Here is a 14,805-nt window from a genome sequence, read left to right on the forward strand (position 1 = left end):
AACTGAGACAGATTAACATTTAGGGAGGATTACTGTTCTACAGTTAGACCTCAAATTGGAGGAGCATTAGCTTCTCGTCTTGGTTCGGCTATAGGTGCTAGTTTTACTTTCTTCATCTGTAAAAATGTTTGATGCTTCCCCTAGATACCGTGGTGATAAGTGTGGTATTAAAAAAACCCAACCAAACAAAAAAAAAAAAAAGACACTTAACCCTTCCCCCCCGCGCGCGCACACACAATTTTGTGCTGTTTTTTCCCTTCCAGCTACAAAGCAGAATAGGGATAAGTTCAACTGCAGTTTTTGCATCCAAATTAGAGGTTTTATTCACAACAAAATATGAAACTGCTTTGTCACTTCAGTAATGGGCACAGCTAAAGGACAAGTTGTTCACCAACCTCCAACTGTATTTGTATTTCTCGCTACTGTGGGCTTTGGAACTTACTTTTGTATTACTGATATGATCCGTGGGATTCATCTGCACAGAGCTTGTAAAAAGCTGAACAAGACAAAACACAGTTTTAAAATTCCAAATGTTGGTATACACTAAGTATAGGACACTAAATATATGGATGTAAATATTTTACAAATTGCTTATATTATAGGATCTGAGCAGGATTGGGCCCCCTTTTAAAAATTTGCCATTTTGTGCAAAACGTTTGCAAAGGAAAAGCCTAATTGTGGAGTAGACCTACTACGTTTTGAGACTGCAGGGCACTGGTTGCCGTGGTGTGGGCGTTACATCTGTACCATGTCTAGCTCAGAACGGTGCTGTATGTTAGTTCTGCAGTTTCAGAAACACCAGATTCAGAGAAGTGTGAACTGCCACATAGTTGACCAGCTAAGTGAGAGGAATGATAGACAGGAATAATAGGTAAGAGAACTAAGGACCCATGGACTGAAACTGCAGCCATCTCATTCATTTGAATTATGAATGTGGCAAAAAAATTTCCACTCTTCTCCCCCCCCCCCCCCGCTTAACTTTGAAACTTTTAATTTGTAAATTAAATCTATGAACACTAACATAGAATTCACAATTGTACAGCATCTGCCTGGGCATGCATAAAGTTTTTCCCTGAACAGCACACTTTTCAATATATACGGCCACCAGCCACAAAAACTGGATCTCCAGTCCCCTTATTCCCTTCTGTTTCCTCCTCTCCAAGTGTGTCATTTTCAGGCACAATTTGGAACCATTAGAATACACACACAGTTCAAAACTGTGGCCCAGAATACACTTGGCCCTTGAGCCTTGGGAGTCTGATAAAAACTCCGATTCCCTGCTTCCCCATTTACGAAGCGGGTGCTAGAACAGTGCTTTTCGAGCTTTTTTTTTGGCAACCCAGTTGAAGAAAATTGTTGATGCCTACAACCCAATGGAGCTAGGGATGAGAAGGTGAGGGCTGGGGCAAGGGGTTGGGGTGCAGGAGGGGGTCAGGGTTCTGGGCTGCCAGCTCTGGGGGTGGAGCCAGGGATGAGGGGTTTGGGTGCAGAAAAGGGCTCCAGGTTGGGGGGTGCTCAGGGCTGGGGTAGGGGATTGAGCTGTTGGCTTACCTTCAGTGGCTCCTAGTCAGCAGTGCAGCAAGCATGCTGAGGCAGGCCTCCCGCCTGTCCTGGCACTGCGGACGGCGCTGTGCCCCAGAAGCAGCCAGCCGGTCTGGCTCATAGATGGAGGCGCACAAGCACTGCCCCCTGTGGCCCTGCCTATGAGCAGGACCTGCTGCTGGCTGCTTCTGGAGTGCAGCATGGTGTCAGAACAGGTGGGAACTACTAGTTTTTACTGGCCAGCTGCCAGGGTCCCTAGGTGCTGAGCAAGGTGACCCAGTGCCTTGCATTCCACGACCCAGTACTGGGTCACGATCCAAACTTTGAAAGCCACTGTGCTAGAAAAATCTATCTTTGGTTCCCTTATCCAATTTTGGCCAAAAAGTCATGGAAGTACATATTCAGTTCTAGTCAACAGCACCAGTTCTACTAAACATACATAAATTGGTGTAGCAGTTAAAAGAGCGAGCACTTCAGGAGCATTTGGAAGCACTACACCAGTACTGAAGCATGCACTACTCTTTATGCTGCCCCCGCCCCCATTTTTTTTTAAAGGAAAGAAAATTAACTGCCACATTTGCCCATGTGGCACAGCTAAAGTAATAAGCATCAAGAGATAAAAGATTTCTACAGTAATATTAATTCTGCTATTTTGGAGACAGAACCTTTTGCATATCGGTTTCCTTGTTATAAAGACTGTGTTAACATTTTTAGTATGCAATATACAGGATGAGCAATAAGCCTAAATTATAACCCTAGAAATGTTTGAGTCGTCTGATTTTAAATTTTATAATTGTGCAGGCTTTATAAAAGGTGCGTGAACTTTTCTGAATTAAAATTTTAAAAAATTTAATCAAAGCTTTAAGATATCCTCTTGAGAAATGTGTGTTTGCATCCTCATTGATCTTGTTCATTACAAAATAAAAAACAGAGGAAGTTACTAAAAATACATACATCAACCAGAAGATCTGGGTCTATGCTGAACTGTCGTCCTGACAGCATGGCTTGGAAGTCCTCTAAACTGCAATCAATACTGTCAAGATAATCCAATAGCTCAACTCTGGAAGACAGAAAAGAAAAAGAGGATTTTGTGTTCTGAAATAGCAGCAATGCTTCTACTGACAAGGTGAAAAAAAATAATCAAGTGAGGTGCACAGTACCCCATGAAAGTCTGTTATAAAGATACAGAAACTTTATAATTCACCTGTTGGAATAGATATATGCAACAGTTCCATCATCACTGCTTGTTTAACACTGCACTGGCAAGTGCAACACGATATTTCTCTGCCTGGTGTCAAACAGTTAAGAATATCTGACAGGATTGTCAATTTATATATCTGACATTCACAAATCAATTTTTACTTTGTGACTGCACAGGAAAGCAACAGGCTGTGTGACCCATTCACAAAGCTGCTGTCTCCAGAATAAAGGAGAGCAGAATTCAGTGAATTAGAATAAAAACGTCCTTAAGGTGACCTGCAAAGAGGGAGGGACTGATTTTGTGCCCTTGTTTGATTTTTTAATGATACATAAAGAGGGCCAAAAAGAGCAAAATACACATTACAAAGATGTTTCACATTTAAGATTCAGACTGTGTCTATCTAGGCTGGAAGTTTATGACCAGAGAACTAGTAAAATACTGTTATCACAAAAGAAAAGAAAGTGCAAATACAGCATTTGAAAGAAAAAAAAAAAAAAGAATCTTAGACTTATAAAAAACAAATACGTTTTAAATGCCACCTATTTAACAGAAGTAACATTTTGGATAAAGGAAGTCTTTAATTTTAACGAACACCTCCACCGTTCAAATTAAGGTGCAAGAGGTAACAGTAAATATCTTCAAGACTTCCCAGGAGCAGACCTCAAGCAAAAACAGGGAAGAGCAGGATTCCTGGTATTTCTAGGATAAAAAACATGTAGGATAATATTTAAAAATAGCTTTCAGGACTTTTTTATATATCTAGTATTCCACATTCAGTTTTTAAACCAATTTTCACCAAGTTACTTTTTTTTTTTTTTTTTTAAACGTAGAGTTCAGGTTTTACTGATTGACTCATGTATCAATCCATTCAATTCCTCCCTCCTTCCCGTACTTATTTTTGTTAAACACTAATGCTTTACACGATTGTTGTATCCTGCAGCTCTGAGACTGAAGCAGTTCTGCAGTGTAAAACACAGTACACACAGTGAAGGTCAGAAAAAACAAGGTTAATATTGTGCTAAGATGTTGCCTGCCTATTTCTATGCATCTCTTTAGTGCGGCACTAAGTTTAAACAAGCTATCCTCCACAGATAAAGATAAGGTAAAAAAAGGTAAACATGGGGTAAAAAAATATACACATCTCAATATCAACAAAAAAATCAGTGCTTAGAAATTTTCAAGAAGAGTAAAGATGGAAGGGAAGAGGATGAATTGTGCTGCAAGGACTACAGCACTGAGGTCAGGGCTCATGACGACAGAATAAAGGAGCACGTTGAAAGCAAACAACACAAGAAGCTTAAAGAAAGTGAGCTTCAGGATAAACAGTCAATATCAGGAGCTTTCACCAGGGCTTCCAAGAGAGGAGACAGCACAACTGTGTCAATGAATCTGTGCATGCTGTTTCACTGGACAACCTCTGTTAATTGCAGAGGGGCCTGCTGGTGACTATGTGGCAATACTGTTCACAGCAGCAAAAACCCTTCCTAATGCAGACAACCTCACTTGTAAGTATCTAAAAGAAAAATGACAATGCTTTAGTGTATAAACACAAGGAATGAATTGATGGAAATGTGGTGTCTAGATTGACTTGACGAGTCTTCTGATGCTTTGGCCTATCCAATTCTTGGCCTTTTGTTTTTTTTTATTTCACTGACATGTTTGAAATGTACCAACAATGTGGGAAAACGTGGCCACAACGAACACAGATTCTGCTTCCGCCATGGCTAAGTCTGCATGGGAGATTAAACTCAGAAACTGGAGCTGCTACATATTAGCTGTCCTGCTCATCCGACTACCGTTGTGCTGTCAGCAGCTACTGCTACCGAAGAAATGAAAGATGTGAAATCTTAGATCACGGGATTTGGGGCCATTTTCAAAAACATGAACAAGCTGAAGACTGCTTTACATAGTGTGAAATGAATGCAGAGCTGACTGCCGATTACCTATCCTTGCTGTGCCACATCGGTGGATGAGCTTGTACTTCGCTGCTTGTCATGTAAACAACATGTGGACCGTGCTAATGTGTCTCTAAATCATCCTGAGTTTGTTGGTTCTAAAGCAGACACACTGAAAAAACTGACTACCAAAATGACCACCAGATTCTGTGCACCCATGCAACGTTTGTTGTTGAAAACTTGGAATCACTGTGGGACACGCAGAAAACACTGGAGTTTTCTGCAGCTACTGCTAACACATTTGCTAATACAGATGTTTATTAGATCCTGACAATCAAAATCTCAGCTGAATTGAGCAAAAAAGCTGCAGGAGAAACATATGGTGAGAAAACCCAGCTGTTCCTGGAAATCCTTCTGATTCTGGAACACAGGAAAAAAAAAGAAAAAGAAAAAAAGTTCAAAACCTTCACAGTGCTCAGCAAGAAATGGGAGACGACCATGGCCCATAATTTGAACCCTGAAGTGTCTGGTACCAAAGATTCTTTTTGGAATGTCATATAGGTGTTGCACCTCTTCCTCAAGCTTAATTTTGCAATAGACTACAACCGTTATGCCAGAGTGTTCGAGCCATTTGCTACTAAAGATGACATTTCAAATCTGAAAGAGGACTTTACTACTGACAAACGTGCCTAACCCTGACAATGTGAAATTGGATGTACTGGCTTTTTGGAACAGCCATCAAGACACTTCCCAACTTCAGGAAAGAGGAACGGTGAGCTTTGACTGTGCCCCCTGGATATACACCTGTACCCCAATGTAACGTGGTCCTCGAGACCCCCCCCAAAAAAACCCACAAAAACACCACACTCACCACGTTATAAGTGAGACCGCATTATATCAAACGTGCTTCGCGCTCCCCTCCCCCATTCCTTAACCGCTCCCTCCAGAGACCCCTGTCCCTAATCACCCCCAGGACCCTGCTCCATCCCGACTGCTCCCCCCCGCCCCCAAGACAGGCACTCATTGACAGTGGTGGGAAGTGGAGCAGCCCGGCCCCAGTCCGCTCCATCCGCCACCTCCCAGCCGCGGGCTCCGCTTCCCACCATTGGTGAGTGCGGGGACGTTGGGGAAAGGATGCCCCCCGGCACTCACCTGTGGTAGGAAGCAGAGAGACGTGGCCCCAGCCTGCATCGCTTCGGGGGGGGGGGGGGGCGGCGCCGCAGGGCGCTGGGGAAAGGTCCTGCACTCATGTGTGGCAGGAAGCGGAGTGCTGCGTCTGGGAGCTGGCAGAGTGGAGCGGGCTGGGGCCGGGCTGCTCCGCTTCCATCGCTGCTGGTGAGCACGTGGGTTCCCCCGAGCGACACGGCTGGGGGCGGGGCGAGGGAAGCAGAGCAAACTGCTCCCAGCCCCCGGCTAATCCCCTGGGCCACTCTGGGACTGCGAGGCCCCCAAAAGTGCCCTCCCACAGCTCCTGCCCCCCAGACCCGGGGGTGGGGGGGAGAAGAGCCCCTGACCGCCCTCGAGACCCTCTTTCCCTTATCCAACCCCCTTGGCCCCAGCCTGGACCAGCACCCTGCGTGTCAGAGCTTTACCGCGTTGTATGCGAACCCACGTTATATCGGGTCGCATTATATCAGGGTAGAGGTGTATTGGTGCAGAGTGCTCATTTGCAAAGTTGGACTACTTCCAAGACAGGAAGAGGCTCCACGTGAGTGAGGATACTTTGAAGAAAATTATGTGAGAATACGTAAACCAAGATTTCTGGAAAAACTACTAGCTCTGAGACAAGCGAAAAGAATCTTTGTACAAAAAAAAGTTTCAGTTATACTGTTATAATAATGCACATTATACTAAAGGTTTTTCTTCTTTCCTTTTCCCCAGATTTTTTTTTTTTTTTTTTAAAACAACTATTTCATCTGTTTTAATGTTTGGAAAATAAACACCAAAAAATTCCTGGAGTTTTTTTTTTGGTTTGTTTTAAACAAATAAAAGCTGAAAATGTGGAACACTATTTATATACCATAAAGCAAAAGAGCACAAACTCAATCTTTGAAGAATCCATTGCAGGGCCTCTAAGAGTCTGTCAGTGAAAATAGTTAGAGGCAGTTGATATGAAGGTATTAACTTTAACTTAGCCAATTGTTTTAAAAGCACCAAGCTACTCACTTTCCAAGAAGGTTGATGTTCTGTGAAATTACTCCATTCTCACTGAGTATGGAATCCATCATTGAGACAGGGTCTTCTGCAGTTAGAGCTGACTGGTTGTTCAGTTGAACAGCACTAGACATGAGAGGGCTTGTACTGTCACTGATAGGACTGAGGGGATCACTGGCTGGGATAGTGATTGGTTCGGTATTTTTATCCCCTTGAATTACAGGGATGTTGTCATCCTCATTATCATCTTCTACAATTACAATATCAGGAGAATGACTACAGCTGTAATACATAAAACAGACAATAAATGGGTTAAACTCTCAAGAGGCAACAACTACCCCTTTCAAAAGTCCTGCTATAAGGATTAAATAGCTGCAAGGCACTTTGAATATGTAATAGTGGCTAGCTCTTTAGATAAGGGAGTCTAGATTTCCATTCTGAGCCCCATTTTAACTTCTCACCGTCTCCTCAAATTTTGATGGCAGTAACACAAAACGTTTAAAATACAGTAAAAAGAAATCTCAAGAAATTGGAAAAAAGATTAAGATGCTAACAACCATCTTTAAACAAAAATACTTGCTTTTAAAGTTTCCCTGTTCTTACATTTTAATACAACTTTCTCAGCAAAGCAGGTTAGAAGGACAACTCCAAGCTTCACATTCAGATGAAGCTTGTTGGGGGACAGTTATAGGGCATTTTCCAGGGATTAAATACTTCAAAATCATTATGGAATCTTAATTCTTATGGACTGGAACTAGAAAGGCTGAAGGTATCAGGCTAGACAAAGCCAGTTTTATTTTGCACCATGCCTGTTTACTACTATTTTCTGATTCTGGAGGATTAAAGTTTTACAGGACCAGGAGAAAACCAAAAACAGAGAGCAACGCCAGTAGGTGGTTATGAGAGAAGGCAGATACTAAGAATGGGAACTGAAGGGGCTGGTGAAGAGAAGCCAATCTTGTCATGGCTGATGAGCTTAATTAGGTTCACTGGGCAGTTTAAGCATTTAAGTCTCACAAATGCAAGGGCTAATAGGATCCTGGGAAGTGTGCTCTTCTCCCCTTTTACTGCATTCTGATGCTCCCCATGCCCTATGCAAAGGATCCCAGAAATGAAAAAAAACCCTGCCCCACAATTCTCACAAAATGTCCTTTTAGTACCCACAACTCATTATGCAGCAGGTCAGACAGTGAAGAATCTTCTCTCTCCATGATGCCAGGGAGAAAACACAAACTTTCACAAGTCTTTAAAGTATTAAGGAAATGCCACACTTTTAAATGGGTATTTTTTTTTTGTCAAGATTAATCTTCACTCTAAACTTACTGGATTTCTAATGCTCTTTTTAAATAGAAAAAAATTAATTGTTGCAGTTTAAACCCTTAAATTACTGATGTGTACTCCCACTTAATGTCATTTTTCTGGGGGGAGGCAGGGGTGTGAGGGGAGGAGTAAGCATCCATTTGCCAAAACCAAATCAGTGGTTTAAGTCTCAGGCAACAAAAATGTGGATTTCAAATCCATAAAGCATAAAATATACACTATTATGCAGTGTAAACCAAGGGTAACATTGGGAGACAATCCTTGAGCCAGAAGGGCTGGGATGATCACCTGCTTGTACCTGTGAGTGTACTATAAAGATAGGTGTGGACAACAGATAAAGTATGTAGCACAGAATTAAGGAGTAAAATGGGGAAAATGTACACAAGACTCCTCCTGAACTATAGACCTGAGAAGGCTGGAGGACTTCCAGTCTCTAAAAGAATCAATGGTGGTGGCTTACAGTCAGCAAAAAAATGCCTGGAATGTTCAGAGGGCAACATTTACACTTGCCAGAGATAGCAGGACAGCTACCCTCAACAGCATAAAAAACATTAAACTATGGGGGTTCCAATCTTGTGCTAAGGAAGTAAAGACCAAGGAATGAGAATAGCGTGCAGATGGCACTTCTAGAAAAGTAGTGTATGCCCCAGTGAGCCTTCATTTTTAAAATGTTTTATTTTAGCTGAATTCTCATCCTAGCCACACTAAGCTACAACTGCCAAATTGTCCTGTGAAGCCAGTGCAGAGGCCTGGAGTGCAAAGGATTTGTATATGTATAGTAACTTTCAGTAACCAATATATGATTCAACATCGCATACTTGCACTTTGATTAAGCCTGCTTCCTTTACTGAAATGGAATTATACAAGATATATCTCAACTGTATTGTGTAGATCTGAATTAGATTTTAAGGTTAGGATCTCCCTGTCTATACTGAAGTGCTGAGTGCCTTCTGCACTCATACAAACATTTCTTACTTGGAAGAGTCTGACGTAGCATCCTCATTTGTTTCTGGAGTAATGGGAGCACTTTCTTCTTCACCCATAGTATTTTCTTCCTCACCAATATCAGTGACATCATAAATAATGATGTCATCTGAAATCTGCTCCCTCTGCTCTAATCCCTCAGTTCTGCTGAGTGGTACCTGAGAATTATAAAAACACAACTACTATAAAGAAAAAAAAAATTTCCAAATTAAAATCAGACCCAAATACAGTACTTCAATTAAGAGCCCTAACTGAATACCTAATTAAAAAAAAGTTCTAGATCTCCTAGGAAAACTCTTAAGACACAAGACACTTTCCACACACATTTTTGTTCATATTTTAATTTGGCATAAATAATTTTGTAACAGAACATTTAAACAATTAGGTATATAGCTGTAAATTTTGCTGAGTGATAAATTTATTTTATGAAAGTAGTTAAAGATAATAGCAGTTATAATCCAACCAAAGATCAGACAGTGTAAAACAAAATAAGCCAAAAACCTTGGAGAGTGATACAAAAATATATCAGCACTGTAAATCAATAAGAACAGCATCACAACAAGAGCTGGAAACACACACACACACACACACACACACCACAATGGAAACAGTTTAACTACCAATCCTAATCTGCCATTAAAGTAGTTCATTGGCATGCAGCCGCTATTCACTTCAAACACACTCTTCTCCCTCTCTTTGTGCTTCATTTATCGGCTGAAAATGAGGCAAACTACAGCCACTATAAGTCACTCCTGTTAATACTTCTGTTCACCTTTTTTCCATCCCTCCAGTTGCCACATGAACAAATAATGTCCACTTCAAAATGAACTTACATGATGGTTTTTGTCAGCCGGTTCTTTGACGATCTGCTGAAACATAGTGGACTTTGGAGGTCCATTGGTATTCAGAAGTAGTGGCCTAAATCAAAGGGGGGGAGGGGTTTGAAGTCAGTTGCATGAACACTACTAAAGCATGAATGTTTCTAAAGAGAAAAAACAGCCCAGCAAAAGAAACCTGTATTAACTGGTTAACATTTACAACAACATTCCCCCCCACACCCAATACTGTACTTACCGTTTGCGTTTCAGACTCACTAGCTGGTTATTCTGCACCAGAGTAACAATGAACTGTACAATCTACAAGAAAAGGAAGATAAGTAAACGCTACCATGCCAGGTTTTGTCAAAACACAAATGGTAGCCCACAGCAGTACAAACCACAAAGTTTACTTAGAATCATAGACTTACGAGGGACTGCAAAGGTCACCTAGCCTAACCCCCTGCCAAGATGCAGAATTTGTGCCTAAGCCACAAGGCAGATGGATATCCAGCCTCCTTTTGAAAACCTCCAGTGAAGGAGCCTCCACAACCTCCCTAGGCAGTCTGTTCCATTGTCCTACTGTTCTTACAGTTAGTTTTTCCTACGATTTAATCTTCTAAATCTTCCACAAACAATTTCAAAAGTTCACAAGAATAAGTGTTGTATGAAAAAGAGATCCCCACCAACATCAGGAAAGCGGGTATCTTACTGACCCCTCCCCGGTAAATGCTCTATAGATACAACATGGCAGAGATGTGATCTCTGTATTTCAAGTTATTTTACATGGTAGTTTCACATGAAATTTGTGAACTGGAGGTTCTTGAAGAAATTCCCACCAAAAACATCTTCAGGAGAGAAAAGCATTCTGTAACAAAAATGAACACAATTCACTGTCAAGTCCAAAAATCAAGAGATCCAGATGCCACATGGGAAAGAGTAAAAAAAAGTGAGTGTTCTCTCAAATGCTCCAATATTTTACTACTCCCACAGAAACATGTGGTACAAAAAAACAGCCCAAATTTGCTCCATTTTCTGCTCTTTAAGAAACTACTTTTAAAAATTTGCTATTTACAAAATATGTTAAGAAAAGAAGCAAAAACTATAAGAACGGCTCTACTGGGTCAGACCAAAGATCCATTTAGCCCAGTATCCTGTCTTCCAACAGTGGCCAGTGCCAGGTGCTCCAATGGGAATGAATAGAACAGGTAATCAAATGATCCATCCCGTCGCTCATTCCCAGCTTCCAGCAAAAAGAGGCTAGGGACACCATTCCTGCCCATCCTGGCTAATAACCGTTGATGGATCTATCCTCCATGAACTCATCTTGATTTTTTTTTTTTTTAACCCTGTTATGGTCTTGGCCTTTACAACATCCTCTGGCAAGGAGTTCCACAGGTTGACTGTGCATTGTGTGAAGATATACTTCCTTTTATTGGTTTTAAACCTAATGCTTATTAATTTCATTTGGTGACCCCTAGTTCTTGCATTATAAGAAGTAATGAATCACACTTCCTTATCTATTTTTTCTACACCAGTCATGATTTTATAAACAATCATATCTCCCCTTCGCTGTCTCTTTTCCAAGCTGAAAAGTCCCCGTCTTATTAATCTCTCCTCATACGGAAGTCGTTCCATACCCCTACTCATTTTTTTTGCCCTTTTCTGAACCTTTTCCAGTTCCAATATATCTTTTTTGAGATGGAGCAACCACATCTGAACAGTAGTCAAGATGTGGGTGTACTGTTATCTATCCCTTTCTTAATTTTTCCCAGTATTTTGTTCCCTTTTTTGACTGTCGCTGCACATTGAGTAGATGTTTTCAGAGAATTATCCACAATAACTTCAAGATCTTTCTTGAGAGGGAACAGCTAATTTAGACCCCATCATTTTATATGTTTAGTTGTGATTATGCTTTCTAATGTGCATCACTTTGTATTTATCAACATGAAATTTCATCTGCCATTTTGTTGCCCAGTCACCCAGTTTGGGGAGATCCTTCTGTAGCTCTTCGCAGACTGCCTGGGTCTTAACAATCTTGAGTAATTTTGTATCATCTGCAAATTTTGCCACCTCACTGTTTACCCCCTTTTCCAGATCATTTATGAATATGTTGAACAGGACTGGTCCCAGAACAGACCCTTGGGGGACACCACTATTTCGCCCTCTCCATTCTGAGAACTGACCATTTATACCTACCCTTTGTTTCCCATCTTTTAACCAGTTACCAATCCATGAGAGCACTGTCCCTCTTATCCTGTGGAAGCTTACTTTGCCTAAGAGCCTTTGGTGAGGGACCTTGTCAAATGTTTTCTGAAAATCTAAGTACACTATATCCACTGGATCCCCTTGGTCCACATGCTTGTTGACCCCCTCAAAGAATTCTAGTAGATTGGTAAGGCATGATTTCTCTTTACTAAAATCTTGTTGAGGAAGAGTCAACATATTATGTTCATCTATATGTCTGACAATACTGTTCTTTATTTTAGTTTCTACCAGTTTGCCCAGTACTGAAGTCAGGTTTACAGGCCTGTAATTGCCAGGATCACCTCTGGAGCCCTTTTTAAAAATTGGCATCACATTAGCTATCCTCCAGTCATCTGGTACAAAAGCTGATTAAGATGACAGGCAACTGATATGCTGTAAAAATAGTCAAACAAAATACTTTGATAAAATAGGATTTCATAATTTAATATTTTAAAATAAAAGTTCAATAAGTATTTGCTTCATCCTACCTACCACCAAACCTACTGATCTTCCTCTACAAAAGCAAAAACGCTATTTCCTGAGACCTTGGAATCCTGTCCACCATTGTAGTTTTTTTGAGTTGACAACTATATTTTTAAATCTTTAACTACATACTATATGGCTTAATTCAAATTAACCTTTTAATTGTATTTCATTTTCAGCATCAACGAACCATGTCATGCTGACATTAGCTAATAAGTGACCAAAAACATTACATTCTAAAATACATTTTAGGAACGAAGTAATTACTTGAAATGCTGCTAGTGCAGCAAGTTATTCACACGGAATTCTGCTGGGAATACTCCCAATGGAGGCCATCTCCAAAACTGGGGAGGGAGGGAAGCCAATTTAGAGTTGCCCTGGAGAGGGTTTTCCTAGGAAAGTAAAGAGGCAAACATGATGGCATCCCTGTAATCCTTCCGTGTCTTTCTAGACTGCTACATGCTGAGTTAATGCTCATTTTACAAAGATTAAAGATCTTGCTATTTTGAAGAAAACTAGATTTCACATAGCACAGTACTGAGGTAGTCAGAGTAAGGACAACGTAAGTCAGCCTGTGCACATAAAATACACAGAAGCAGCTGTATAATCCACAAATGAAGTCTTACCTTTCTAATAACCTGTTGCTGCTGCAAGTGTTTTGCTCTCAATTCTGCCACTTCCCTCCAAAGAGATTCATTTTCCCTGTTTCAAAAAAAAAAAAAAAAAAAAAAAAGTGATTTAGAAAGCTAAACTCAAACTTAAGAAGCCCTTATTTTTTTGTGAAACTGTTTTAATGTAATACAGGCTCATAAAGACATTTCATAAAGCTATACATCCTGCCTATGAAGTACCATTGGCAGTAGCCTTGGAAGAAAGTTACATAGCACAGAATTAGGGTGACCAGACAGCAAGTGTGAAAAATTGGGACAAGGGATGGGGGGGAAGGGGGTAACAGGAGCCTATATAAGAAAAAGACCCCAAAATTGGGACTCTCCCTATAAAAATCGGGACATCTGGTCACCCTACACAGAACCCAAAGCAGCCCATGGGAATGGTCTGATTAGGGCTGGGCAAAATTTGAAAAAATAATTTGCCAGAAAATGCTATTTCGGTCAACCCAAAACAATTCACAAATCTGATGCAAAGTTACCCAAATAATTTCAGCCGGAAGCAAGGGTGGCAGTGATGACTCTCCTGTAAATTTTAGCCCAGCAGCTAGGGCACTTATCTAGGCTATTAGAGATCTCTCCTGTTCAGTTCCCCTTTCTGCCTGATGTGGCGCAGGGATTTGAACTGCAGTGTGGGAGACCAGAGGAGAGTGCCCTAACCCCTGGGATACTGGACAACATTGAGTGGGCATGTCGCAACTCTTGTCAAAGCTGTTCCACTTTGTGTAAGATACCTGAACAGTCACCGGGCCAGAGACTGAGTGAGTATTCTATAGCCTGGAGGTCAGGGCACTCACATTGACAGGAGACCAAGTACATGTCCCTGTTCCAAAATGAATTATTTATATACTGTGAAATAGCTTCAACAGGACAGACAGATCCACACCAGAATATGCGATAGCCTAGTGATAAGAGCACTCTCCTGCAAAACCTGAGACCCAATTTCAAATTGCTGTTCCATATCAGGCTGAAGGGGAAATGAACCCATGTCCCCCAATCTTAGGTGAGTGCCCTAGCCACTGACAGCTAAAGGTTATAAGAGGCAATACCACCTCCTTCCTGCCATTCTAGCCCTTCTATTCCTTTGTTTTTATGCTAAAAACTGCCTGGAAACAAAATGGTTCATTTCAGGACAAACACAATGTTTTGTTCAACTCCAAACAAAATTTGCTGAGTTTTTCAATTTGCCAAAGTTTTTCTGGGAATTTTCAAATTCCGTTCAACCCTTTATTTCTTTGGAACTACCAGTGAACCAAAAACAGTTATCTTCCCCCTTGTCAAATTATCTGAGTGCCTTCATTCCCTTCAGCTGTTATTCTACAGTGTAATCTCTCCAAATTAGTTATCTTCAAAAGATTTTTTAAAAAGTATGAAGTCTGAGTTTCTGGGGGCATAGACAGTAGTCAAAGGGAATAAGAGCCCATACAAATAAGCAGCTGTTTATCTCAAATTGCCAGTTTGCTGACTGGAATTTTACATTTACAGTCCATGACTTA

General features: G+C 41.0%; 1 protein-coding gene across 3 annotated transcripts in view; it reads right to left on the reverse strand.

Annotated features, from left to right (window-relative positions):
• HSF2 (heat shock transcription factor 2) overlaps positions 1 to 14,805 on the reverse strand; it is a 33,112-nt gene that overhangs the window by 3,119 nt on the left and 15,188 nt on the right. For all 3 annotated transcript variants that reach the window (XM_039529171.1, XM_039529172.1, XM_039529173.1), the window contains 7 exons: positions 13,268 to 13,343; positions 10,171 to 10,232; positions 9,930 to 10,014; positions 9,088 to 9,254; positions 6,805 to 7,074; positions 2,497 to 2,602; positions 443 to 496 (listed from right to left, as the gene is read on the reverse strand). In XM_039529171.1, coding sequence (XP_039385105.1) covers positions 443 to 496; positions 2,497 to 2,602; positions 6,805 to 7,074; positions 9,088 to 9,254; positions 9,930 to 10,014; positions 10,171 to 10,232; positions 13,268 to 13,343 — 820 coding nt within the window. The remainder of the gene's footprint in view (positions 1 to 442; positions 497 to 2,496; positions 2,603 to 6,804; positions 7,075 to 9,087; positions 9,255 to 9,929; positions 10,015 to 10,170; positions 10,233 to 13,267; positions 13,344 to 14,805) is intronic.

The sequence above is a fragment of the Mauremys reevesii genome, linkage group 3 (assembly GCF_016161935.1).
Source record: "Mauremys reevesii isolate NIE-2019 linkage group 3, ASM1616193v1, whole genome shotgun sequence".
Classification (NCBI taxonomy): Eukaryota; Metazoa; Chordata; order Testudines; family Geoemydidae; genus Mauremys; species Mauremys reevesii.